This window comes from Colobus angolensis, unplaced genomic scaffold (genome assembly GCF_000951035.1).
Source record: "Colobus angolensis palliatus isolate OR3802 unplaced genomic scaffold, Cang.pa_1.0 Scaffold434, whole genome shotgun sequence".
NCBI classification, from domain to species: Eukaryota; Metazoa; Chordata; class Mammalia; order Primates; family Cercopithecidae; genus Colobus; species Colobus angolensis.
This window is the reverse complement of record NW_012117755.1, coordinates 2,876,941-2,890,022: the sequence shown is the minus strand read 5'-3', so window position 1 is coordinate 2,890,022 and position 13,082 is coordinate 2,876,941. Positions and strand designations below refer to the sequence as shown.

Below are 13,082 nucleotides of genomic sequence, written 5' to 3'. Positions count from 1 at the left end.
TTTCTTTCTTTCTTTCTTTCTTTCTTTCTTTCTTTCTTTCTTTCTTTCTTTCTTTCTTTCTTTCTTTCTTTCTTTCTTTCTTTTCTTTTCTTTTCTCTTTTCTTTTCTTTTCTTTCTTTCTTTCTTCTTTTCTTTTTTTTTCTTTTGAGACAGAGTCTTTTTCTGTTGCCTAGGCTGGAGTGCAGTGGCACGATCTCAGCTCACTGCAACCTCCGCCCCCTGGGTTCAAGTGGTCCTCCTGCCTCACCCTCCTGAGTAACTGGGATTACAGGTGCCTGCCACCATGCCCAGCTAATTTTTTGTATTTTTAGTAGAGATAGAGTTTCGCCATGTTGGCCAGACTGGTCTCAAACTCCCAACCTCAGGTGATCCACCACCTCGACCTCCCAAAGTGCTGGGATCACAGGCATGAGCCACCACACCCAGCCATTTTTTTCTTGGATTTTTTGCAAAATTATTGAAGTGTTGGTTAACCTTATGAAGCCACAGATTTAGAAGTAAGTACTATATCTTCAGAAATTAGAGTTTTTTTCCTTAATTTTTTCTCCTCTGGTATAACTTTCTGCTTATTTTTATAGATTTCAATAACGTTTTAACTTAGTTTTATGCATTCATCTATTCAAGACATTTATAGAATGCTTACTATATGAAAGACACTGCCAAATGTCAGTAGATATGGTATTCAGGGCCTCGGTCCTTATGGAGCTCACATTCAGATAGGGGAGATAGACTTTCATTAAATAAGCCACCAAACACATAGCTATAGATTTTCGTAAGTGCTGTGAAGAAAGCAAACAGGATGCTGTCTGTGACAATGATGGGAAATCTTCCCTAGATGTGACTTAATTATACATTAACTCTGCAGTCCATTACTTCAAATGATCCCTAGTTATTCAATTTACATACCGGAATTTTACAACTCTGTTTAGTTAGTCCCGGGCTTCAGGCCATTTAAAACAAAAGATATAGATGAATAGAAAAGTCACTCAGCTTGTCTTCATCCTTCAGATTTCGGGCAAAGGTCACTTTTATTGGGAGGGCTTCCTGATCGCCCTTTCCTGCCTCTCACCCTAACCCCAACACGCGCGCGCGCGCGCACACACACACACACACACACACACACATATTTAGGTCCTTATTGTATATTCTGGTAGTGCCCTGATACATTTGTAATTATTTTATGAGATTTAAAAAATTAACGTCTGTTTTCCCAACAAACTACAACGTCCATGAGGGCAGAGAATGTCTGTCTATGACTGAATCCCTATCATCTCAAACAGAGTTTGGTAAAGAGTACACACCAGAAGAAAATAGGTATTGAATGAATGATTGAACAAAGGAGTATTTCTGTTCACTTCAGCGAGAGTTTGATGATTAAACCCTCCTGTCCTACAGAAGAGTGGTTCTAGTTTTTAATCTGTGAATGATTCAGGTTCTGGGTTAAACAGGCAATTCTTGAGATCATGGTCTGAAATTCACATAAACCTCCTACTTTCAATTTCCTCAACTCATGATCCAGGTGATTCCTGACAAATTAATAAATGTGAGAAAGATGCTGTTCTTTTTGTTTGAAGGGTCGAATCATAAATGAATAGGAAACGTTGTCATGTCAATTCAACTTTTTATCAGAGGAGTGGTACTGCATAGCTAGGAGTTCTGACAGATTCCACAGGCAGACTGTCTGGGTTCAAATCCCAGCTCTCTCACTTACCTGATACATGACCACAGGCAAGTCACTTAACCCTGGGGCTCCTCATTTTTCTAATCTGTAAAATGAGGATAAAAATAGTACCTCCCTCATTGGGTTATGTGAGGCTTAAAAGCATTAGTACATGCCAAAGTGCTTAGAATAGTGAATGGCATACAGTAAGTGCTAGATAAGTTCTCGCTATTAATCTCAGTAAGCGTAATGCTCAGTAAAACAAATGATTCTCAAATTTATATCATAAGACTACATTGATTGTCTGAATAAAGTAAAATTATGTATAAAGGCTGTACTTCTAATATAATAATTATCTTCTAATTTATTATATTTCCACCCTCCCATCTACTTTAGTAAATTAATTAATATATTAAGGGAAAGGACAACTTATATCACAGTGCTCATATATTAAGGACATTATAGAATTTATAAAAATAAAGAAGTATTAAGATAAACTGTAGTAATTTGAAATTCACTTTGTGGTATTCACCTTTAAAAGTAGCATTTCTGAATTTCATATGCTAGTTTCCATTCCTCTTTATGGAGTTGGCTTTAACATGCAGCTTTTCATGTGGCCTGAAAGGGGATTCTTTCTACTTTCGAGAGGAATGTGCTGTGAAGGAGGAGTGGGGAATCTTACTGGCGGCCATGTGAGAACAGCAGCTCTTTGAATGCTGGGTATGATGTAGCATGGGAACTGTGGGCAGCTACTGGCGGAGTGTTTCACACGCAGCGGGACAGTGGGAAAGGCAATGAAGAAAACAACCAGTGCAAACAAATGCAGAAGAAAGGGTGGGGCGGGGTCAAACTCCAGGGAAGGAGAGAGGTCAGCCTGGAGAGACAAGAACACTTACAAGAACAAAGAATAAAGCAGTGAGAAACTGGAGGCAAGGGCAAATGTCAGTTGCAGAATAAGGGAAAAGGGCAAGAAAACATGACCATCATGGCAATTTTAAATGCCTGGAACTATGTACATGTTTCTAGTAAGGAACTAGAGATCTCAGGAAACTAAAATAAATGCATGCATGCATAAATACATTTTGCTATTTAAACACATTTACTAGGAACACATTCCATTTTTTAAAACAATAATAAACATACTTACATGGATTACCATAATAGCTAGCCTTAGAACTAGCAAAAATAGTTCCCGATTAAAACCAATTAGAAATTAGTATATAAAGATCAAGCAATCAAGTAGCCTAATTAAAATATCTGAAAATAATGATATGCTTTTCATTCTCTTAAACTCATAAATATTTATTTGGCTCCTGATGGCTTCATTCCCATTTTATACTTCATATAATTTTTTCATCACATTCTGTACATCACTCATTTTTCCCCCTGTAGTTCCACACATCCTGATACCTTCAAACAAACAAATAAACAAAAATAGAGAATTCCCTTGAAAACCAGACCATTCTTCTCCTAGGGTGAGAAGGACAGACTCTGGAATATTTTTGGGCCACATTATTGTCAAGGTTACCTGAGCAATTTCAATAACATTCCTCTTGAGTAAAGTACAATTAGTTGTACAAACACTGAAAACCAAATGTTCTTAAGTTTGACAGTATGCTTTGACCTCAGTATGCTCTAAGGGTGGTCACTATCCTGGGCATTTAAATTTATACTGTCCTTCTTCAATTCTTTAAAGGGTTTTGTTTACATCCTTTTTTTCCCTAACAGAGTTGAGGTTAAGCATAAGTTATTATTCTGTCCTTACTGAAAAGATGTTTTCCGGGAACTTAATTGTCCTTTTCTCACGGGTCATTCTATTCCTAATATCAACAAATCCTTCTGTGACCTAACCTTTTCAAAAACAAACACATTCTTCTTTCTTCTTTGTTCTTTTTATTTCCTTTACTTTTAGCTTTTACAAAACTCCGGCCAGTGGGCACATTAGACTAGATATTATAGTTGAAATATTTATATAAGAGCAACCTATAGTTTAGAATATGTTAGAGCACTTTTTCCTACATCTTACTGCAATATTTTGGGAGAGGTGCTTTCTAATTTTTTTTAACCCTGTGTATTTCTCATTAACATTCCAAAAACTGGAGAAGTGCCACATAATAAAAGTACTACTTAGTATCTGCTAATTGAGAAAAGGCTAGTAGCTGATAAAAATTTGTATGTTTTATAACACAACTGCTTTACTTATGAAAACTAGTGGTATATGGGCAACGTAATTTTGTATTCAAGCTGCAGACAATGCTTGATGCAAAATATATCTTTACACCTCTCTGTAAAACTCTATGATCTGTAGTTTGGGAATGAATTTCTATATGTGGTTACAAATAGACAGCATCTTCTGGGAGCATGATAGAAATGCAGAATTGCAGGCCTCACCCGATACTAAATTTCTGAAAACTACTTTTAGGCCAATGCTATCCAATAGAAATATAACGAGTGCTACATGTACAATTTTAAATGTTCTAGTAGGCACATGTAAAAATTATGCAGAAACACTGTCCATTGTTTTAGCTGAAGCGACAGGCTCACTTCATTCATTTTCAAGAAAAATAACCAAGTTTGAATAATCATAATAAATGAATGATATTCATTATGACATTTTACCCAAGCAAATACATAAAAATACTATCATTTCAACATGTAATCAATATAAAAATAATGAGATATTTTATATATTTTTGGTACTGTCTTTGCATCCTGATATATTATATATGTATATAATATATATATCACTTATATATATCACTTATAACACATATATCACATATATATAATACTTATAACACATATATCACATATATATATAGTATATATCACTTATAACACATCTCACTTTAGACTGGCTGCATTGAAGGGCTCAATGGCCATATACAGCTATCATACTGGACAGCACATTTCTAGACCATGTGATCTGAAATACAGTAAATATAAATCCATATAGCAGCAAATTGTGTTTCTGGGGATCTGTTAACAGTTTCCCTTCATCTTTCACGTTTCCCTTTATCTTCCTCTTTATGCCTCATAGAAAAGTTAAGCACTTGGTTCTCCATGATTCTGTAGCACTTGAACACTCCTCCAACACAGAGCTTTTGGGATGGCATTATACTTAATTTCCCCAGAGTCTAAACCCTTCACAGTGTCTTACAGAAGTCATATATATATATTTTTAACTTTTAAATTTGTCTGTAGCTGACAAGTACTTAACATAGAACAGGGGTTTTCAAAGTGTGGTCCATGATTCAACAGCATTAGCCTCATTTGAAAGTTTGTTAGAGATGCAGAGTCTCGAGCTCCACACCGGACATACTGAATCAGAAAGCTGGGATGTGGAGCCCAGTTATCTGTGTTTTAATAAGCCTTCCAGGTGAATTTGATGCTTGTTAAAATTTGAGAACAACTAATATAGGAAAACATGTTTATTTGAAGAATGGCTTCATATTTATCATTTTTTCCTGAGTTCTGTGGTAGAACCACAAGCTGAATCATTTTAGGTCTTCTTAAAGAAAGAAAAAGTCAAAGAAGGACATGCTAGAAAGACATCGGTAGATGTCTTCTCCTTATCCCCGGTTAGTGATAGGCCCACGTTATTTGTAAGAGCAGATGGCTAGGCACTCTGTCCAGAAGTGACCCCATAATGGAAAATGATTAGTACAGGATCATTTAAAAAAAGATATGAGGAAAATGTTCAAAATCTGTCAATACATTTAAAGGATCAAATCCTGTGCTCAATGATGGTAAGAACAAACATACATAGATACAGATAAAAGACCTGCTTAGAAAATCTTATCTCACCAAAGTAGAGAATATAAATGGCTCTGATGTAAAAATTGCTTGTTTGAAAAAAAAAAAAACTGTTCATTTTTTTTTTAAAACGAAGCCACACAAATACTCCTATTGGTTAGTTAACTATGGTCCCATCATATCCTCTCACAAAGTTTACTACTATGACTATATAGACCAAGTTTCCAATAAGAAATTACTGAAGAATTTGTAAACCCGAGATAATAATGGGTACTGTTTTTGTAGTATCAGGGTTATGATAGTATGTATATTTCTGGTTTCTAACACTGAGAAAGGACGAGAGGGGTGGGTCATTATGGAAGCAATAAAAGAGAATCCATCTTTAAAGCTTTACTTAATATAGCATAAGCATTAAAGGGAGTTTTGTTTAGTATGTCCTTGGACCAAATAGGATAATTACAATGTCTTCTATGTACACAGTAGATGCTCAATCAGTGTTGATCGAATGAAAGAAGGAAGGGATGAAAGAAGGAATGAAGTGTGCAAAAGATGAGGTTCTAGATCCCTGTGACAGCAAGTTACCACAGAGGTATACAGATGGAGTGTAATGATGTCTACATGACTTTGGAAGAATCTTAGGAAACCTTTAAAAAACATACATAATTTATGATACTGTTCTTTGACATATATAAAGAATCTCATAACTGGAAATGCCTTCATATTATTCAAATTTTTAAAGGTGTTTGCATTCCATGAGTTCCTACAGTCAAGAAAGCACCTACTCCTTATATTAAGGTGTTTTTGCAGCTTTTGTGCTATTTGTGAGTTTACTCATGAGTAAAGAAAAATGGTATAATATTCCTTTATATACTACTTGTGCTTGGTGAACAAAGAGATTGACTACATTACTCAGTGTGTGTACCATTTAAAAATTAGAAAGGTTTATCATCATTTTAACTTTTTTCTCACCTGGTTTAGATATTCATTTCTATTTGGTCAAATATTAGCATTAGTTTGGCTTTAAGAGCTGATTCATTGAAATCATTTTTGGTTGATATTAGTACAATTGCTGAGTTCTAAAGGCAATGAGGAATATAATGCTTTAAAATTTTATATTTGAAACAAGTGTGATTTTTAAGGGGTACACTGAACTGGGTTCATTAATCCATTGGTTTATAAAAGAAAGATTTAAAAGTTAATATACCTGAGAAGCATTTCAAAAAAGAAGATATATGTAAAAAAGTGAAGTATTTTATACCTGTATGTCTAAAATAGCTTTAAAGTATTGTTTTTTTTATTTTTATTTTTATTTTCTTTTTGAGATGGTGTCTTGCTCTGTTGCCCAGGTTGGAGTGCAGTGGTATGATCTCAGCTCACTGCAACCTCTGCCTCCCGGGTTCAAGCGATTCTCCTGCCTCAGCTTCCCAAGTAGCTGGTCTACAACCGTACACCACCACACCCAGCTAATTTTTGTATTTTTAGTAGTGATGGGGTTTCACTACGTGTTGGCCAGGCTGGTCTCAAACTCCTGACCTCAAGTGATCCGCCCTCCTTGGCCTCCCAAAGTGCTGGGATTACAGGCATGAGCCACCACACCCAGCCGGTATTGCTTTGTTAAGTCCAAACTTAATAGGACTTTGAGAAGAGGAGACAAAAAGAGCATGGGAATAGCAGTTCAAAAAACCTGAGTCAGATCTTGACTGATACAAGTTATGTGACTGTGACTGTGGTACTTCATGTTTCTAAGCCTCGGTTTTCTTACGTGTAAAAGGGAATAATGATAATAGATAATCATAATACAAAATCACAAGGTTGTGATTCTTAGATGAGAGAATGTACATGAGAACTTTTTGTAACTGCAAGGAGTGATGGTTTCCTACACCACAAACAGTCAAATGGTCAAATAGTAACATGCATACCAATGTGTCTACTCTGAGGAAGAAAATAGGACTTCGTTCCCACAGAAAATTTCAAACAGGCAAACCAATGTCTCTTACATTTCTATTAGAAGATTCAAAGTCAATTTGGAACTCTCTATACATTGATTCCATACATAGGTAAATTGTGACTGGTTCTGACTGTATTGTTTGGTGGTCACATCTCTTAACTGGTTTCACCATTTTGACTGATATTACAGACAGCTAAAAAACTAGCATGGCTTTCCTTGAAAATTAAATGAATGGATAATGCAAAGAACCCAGGATATTCTGATATCAAGTACACACAGACTGATAGTATGTAACTCTAATCTTTCTGTTACACTATTTTGCCCAAATTTAAGACTCTTTTTCTTTTCTCAGATTTATATCTACCTTTCTACCACTCCAGTTCTCTACTTTTTATTTATTTATTTTATTTTATTTATTTATTTTTTTGAGACGGAGTTTGGCTCTGTCACCCAGGCTGGAGTGCAGTGGCGCAATCTCAGCTCACTGCAACCTCTGCCTCCTGGGTTCAAGCGATTCTCCTGCCTCAGCCTCCGGAGTAGCTGGGATTACAGGCATGCGCCACCATGCCCAGCTAAGTTTTGTACTTTTAGTAGAGATGAGGTTTCACCATGCTGGCCAGGCTGTTGGTGAACTCCTGACCTCCAGTGATCCACCTGCCTTGGCCTCCCAAAGTGCTGGGATTACAGGCATGAGCCACCATACCCGGACAGTTCTCTACTTTTTGATTTTTCTTTGTCTTAGCACACAGAGGCAAAGATGAACTTGTACTTGGTTTTTATCACGATTTAAAGATTGACACAGCATTGTGACTAAATTCTTTAGTTTCATAGAAATATAATGTCTTTTTTGACATTTACTATTTAAAAAAATATTATGTCATAATAGTGGTGGGCTCAAGCTTGCCGCCACAGAACTTGGAAAATGCTTTAGCCTCACATACGTTGTTCTAAATATAAAATATTCTCAACAGGACGTATGAATTGCTTTTCCAGTAATAGGAAAAAATTGTTTGATGTGAACTTCATTTCTTGCTTTCTTCTCTTTCTGAACAAGGCTTCACATTTATAATGTAGCAGAATTATCATCAAAGAAAAGAATGAAACTAACTTGACTCGGTTATATGCAAACCAAAACCTTGGATTTATCAGCTTTCTGCTAAAAACACTTTTTAAGCATATCTTTAAGGTCATGTTAACAAATAGAAACATGAAATTTGCTACAATATAGAGCAGATACCACAAACTGAACTGTTTAATAGGAGAAGGCTGTGTATATGTGGGTTTAGGGATGAAGAGTTTAAAAGTTAGAGTTATACAAGGAGAAATATAATTTCAACAAGCCACATTTGTATTATGAATAAAGAAAGCAACTTCATTGGTTTTAAACTAAATTCTGTCAAATGTGTATCTCCCCCAGATATCTAGAGACAGAATCACAGGACTGAACTGGATGTGACCTTAGACAAAATAAATTTCCTCGTTTAAAAAATGAGGAGAATTAAAGCTGAGAGAGGTTAAATGGCTTTCCCACAATAACATGGTCAAATAATGGCTGAACTTAAGTTTGAAGTTAGACCTCCGAATAGTCACTCCAATGCTCTTTGCTATATCATACTATTTCCTTACATGTGTTTTCCTGTACTTATAACCAAGTTTTTATTCACTGTAAAGAATGGCTACATATTAAGCTATTAACTTTTTTTTTTTTTTTTTTTTTTTGAGACAGAGTTTCACTCTTTTGCCCAGGCTGGAGTGCAATGGCGCAATCTCGGCTCACTACAACCTCTGCCTCCCGAGTTCAAGCAATTCTCCTGTCTCAGCCTCCCAAGTAGCTGGGATTACAGGCATGCACCACCACATCCGGCTAATGTATTTTTGATAGAGATGGGGTTTCTCCATGTTGGTCAGGCTGGTCTCGAACTCCTGACCTCAGGTGATCCACCTGCCTCAGCCTCCCAAAATGCTGGTATTACAGGCCTGAGCCACTGACTGCGGCCACTATTAACAGTTTTTCATACCTCACATGCAAATAAATGGTGCAACTAGAATGGATCACTTAGCATTGATAAAAAAAAAAAAAAAAAACTTTTTCCACTAGTCATAATCCTTTGACCTCATTTGGAAATCTACATGCCACTGTCACAAATCTTTTACCACATTCTGAAAGCAAATGTGGCATTCTACTCTCTAAAGTAAGTTATAAAATATAATTCTAGAGCACTTAAATGGGACTAATGTGGGCATTGGTTTCCTTTGGACATTTATTACTTTCCTTATTTATACTTAAGATGAAAAACATACTAAGGATGAAACAGATAAGATTTTAATAGTACTCAACCACTATGGAGCAAACAGAGAAAGGCATATAATCACTTAAATATATTTCCTTGCTTTAGTCAATGCCACTTATAACAATCTATAATACAAATACTTCAGGACTATCCATCACGACAAGAATTAAATTATGTGAGATCTCAAGAGATCTTGGATTTACAACTTACTTTTATTAAAGATCTAGCAATTCTTTAACAGGGCTTCCAATCACACCCCTAAATGGACTGACAATAGGAAAGTGATCTGGTTTATTATATTTTTCTTATTAAAAAGTTAAAAGCAAGTATTTTTAAACCCAATTTCCTCAGGAGCATCCTTCTGCATCCTATGAAATTGGAAAGGAGAGAAAATGATTCTCTAATTCTATGGTTAAACTAATTTTAGGGTGTTGGGGTATAACATGGTGTCCTTCACACTGAGAAGGTAGACACATCTCTTCCACCATTACAACCATTACCCTACGTGAATTAACTCATTCAATGTTACAGTAACCATGTTAGAGATGAGTAAATGGACAACCAGAGAGATTAAGTGGCCTCAAGGTCACTCAGCTAATATGTTAGATTCCAAAACCTGTGTACTGTAATAATAATAATAATAATAATAATAATAATAATAATATCATCAAGAACTAGAATTTGTAGAGTGTTTATCATTTGGCATGTTTGCTTCTAAGCACTTTCCATTTATTTTGACTTATTCATCCTAATAATAAACTGATATTGTAGATAATTTTATTATCCCATTTTTTTTTTTTCAGATGAAAGACTGAGGCTCAGAAAGGTTAAGTAATTTGCTCCAGGTCCCACAGCTAGTAAGTGTGACCTTGAGCACACTGACATTCCCTGTATTTATTGTGCAAACCTACGAAAAACTTGCACATGTAAATTTGTGATAGGATGCTCTTCCTTTAGATGACTTTTGGACATATCTTACTACTGACTCTTGTTTAAATTAGGATTCCAAAGGGAAAGATGTTTTTAAGAATCCAAGCAGTAAGAGTACAAAGGAACTACATGGCGGCAATTCACTTCTTCCATCATGATTCAGCATTATTTTCTATGTTTATTGTAAGAATACTGCTACACAGAGTTTAGATGTTCCCTCTAACTCTCATGTTGACATTTGATCCCCAATGTTGGAGGTGAGGCCTGGTGGAAGGTGTCTGGGTTGTAGGAACGAATCCCTCATGAATGGCTTGGTACCATTCTCACGGTAGTGAGTGAGGTTTTGCTCTAGCAGTTTTCAGGAGAACTGGCACCTCCCCTCCCTCTTTTTCTCCTCTTCTCTTGCCGTGTGATCTTTGTACACCAGCTTCCCTTTGCCTTCTGCCACTAGTGGAAGCAGCCTGAAGCCCTCACCAGAAGCAGATGCTTCTTGTACAGCCTGCAGAACTGAGCCAAATAAACACCTTTTCCTTATAAATTACCCAGCCTCGTGTATTCCTTTATAGCAACACTAAACAGACTAAGAATTATACTAAACTCTAACTTTTCATTGTTTCCAAAATTAATATTAATAATTTGAAAATGTTTAGATGGGAATTATAAACTAATATAAAATATCCTATCCTCACAAATATTACCATGAACATTAAATGAAAAAGTACTTTCATTGTTCTTTACAAATTGTATCTGTATATTATTTTACTGTAACAAAGAACAACAATGTTTACTATGTGCCTACCTGCAGAAGCTTCCATCTGGTGTTCAGGTCTTCCAGGGTGCTGAGGTTATATGGTGAGAGCTGAATGCCCAAAGTGGTAAGCTGGCGAGCAAGGTCATTGGCGTGGCTCACGTTCTCTTTCAGAGGTGCAATTTCTCCTCGAAGTGCCTGTGTACAATAGTCAAAAGCAAATTGGAAGATGAGAATATTTAAAACAAGAAGAACTGATACCTGGGCTTATTCTCTTTAGGGTGCGGTGCCAGTAATGTTTGCTCTATGCTATGGTTTGAATGTTTGTGTTCCCCCTCAAATTCCTATGTTGAAATCCTAAAAAATAGAAAGAAAAGGAAATCCCAACACCTAAGGCAATGGTATTAGGAGATGGGGCCTTTAGGGAGGTGATTTTTTGGGATTAGTGCCCTTACAGAAGAGACCTCAGAGAGCTAGCTAGCTCCTTTCAGCATGTGAGGGTGCAGTGAGAAGGTGTTTTCTATGAGGAATGGGCCTTCCCCAGATACCAAATCTGCTGGTATTTTGATCTTGGACGTCTCAACCTCCAGAACAGTGAGAAATACGTTTTTGTTGTTTCACAACCTATCCAGTTTATGGCATTTCTATTATAGCAGCTGGAACAGACTAAGACAGTCTATTATGGTAGCATAATAATAATGGATATTTGTCAATGGAGGAATAACTACTATTTGTCGAGCACTTCCTAGGTGCCTAATGCCATGATGAACTCTATACATATATAAACTGATTTTCTTTCTTTCCAACAATCCTATGAGGCCAGTAGTTGGAGAATTTTAATTTTATATATGAGAAAACAAACTTGCAAATGTTTGTTTTCAAAACAAACAAACCCTGCCAAGCTCTCATGGGTAAAAATTGAGGAACCTGGGATACATATATGCAGGTTTGCCTGCCTCTACAATATATATTCTTAACTATTATACTATATGCTTCCCCTAAGAAATTCTGGATTGGCAAAGTAACAGGAAAAAATATATTGCTGCTGGATTCTAAATTCTACTCATGTCACAACCAGAAATGGATCCTTAATTTTTTTTACAATAGAAAGATACATTCAGTCATAAAATATTGCATGCATACTTTGCATCAACCACATCATAACAGTTTCATTTAGGGAGTAGGATATTTTGTCAAGTCCCTAAGAATAACTTCCTGATCTCCTGGTATTTTAGTCCTTGTAGCAATGACTTCAGAAGGCTCCCGAGGGGCTTCTCAGCTCTCTCTGAAGCACTAGAGCAGAAGTCTCTGATGCAATACATCACAGCAATCCATTGAGCAGAAGAACCCTATGCAGATATGGGGAGGATATTACCATGCATCATATCTACCCTATCGAGATGGCATTTATGGATCTTTAACATGATGCGTGATGTCCAAATGTTCCAATAAGCAATTTCTAAGGGACAAATTCCCTCACTTAGGAGAACAGTTTGTGTAATGTAATGTCTGTGTACAAGGACAGCATCACTTACTTGATTATACGTGTTGTTTTGACTCGCTTGATCTGGGCAGGTGTTATTTCTCTGTCTGGTTCACCATGTTGATAAAACCATTGGTTACACTGACCTCATTTATGAGCCTTGCATTTCTTCCCACTCCAAATCAAAGGAGCCAGTATGTACATTCAAAACAAGAATGACATTATCCTCTCAAATCAACCCGAATACTTCACTAAACTGTGGTGTT

At 36.3% G+C, this 13,082-nt stretch overlaps 1 protein-coding gene across 1 annotated transcript in view; it reads right to left on the bottom strand.

Annotated features, from left to right (window-relative positions):
• The window catches only part of DMD (dystrophin), a 2,170,472-nt gene that overhangs the window by 312,488 nt on the left and 1,844,902 nt on the right, over positions 1 to 13,082 (bottom strand). The window contains exon 60 of the mRNA XM_011957103.1: positions 11,385 to 11,531. Within this exon, the coding sequence (XP_011812493.1) occupies positions 11,385 to 11,531 (147 nt within the window). The remainder of the gene's footprint in view (positions 1 to 11,384; positions 11,532 to 13,082) is intronic.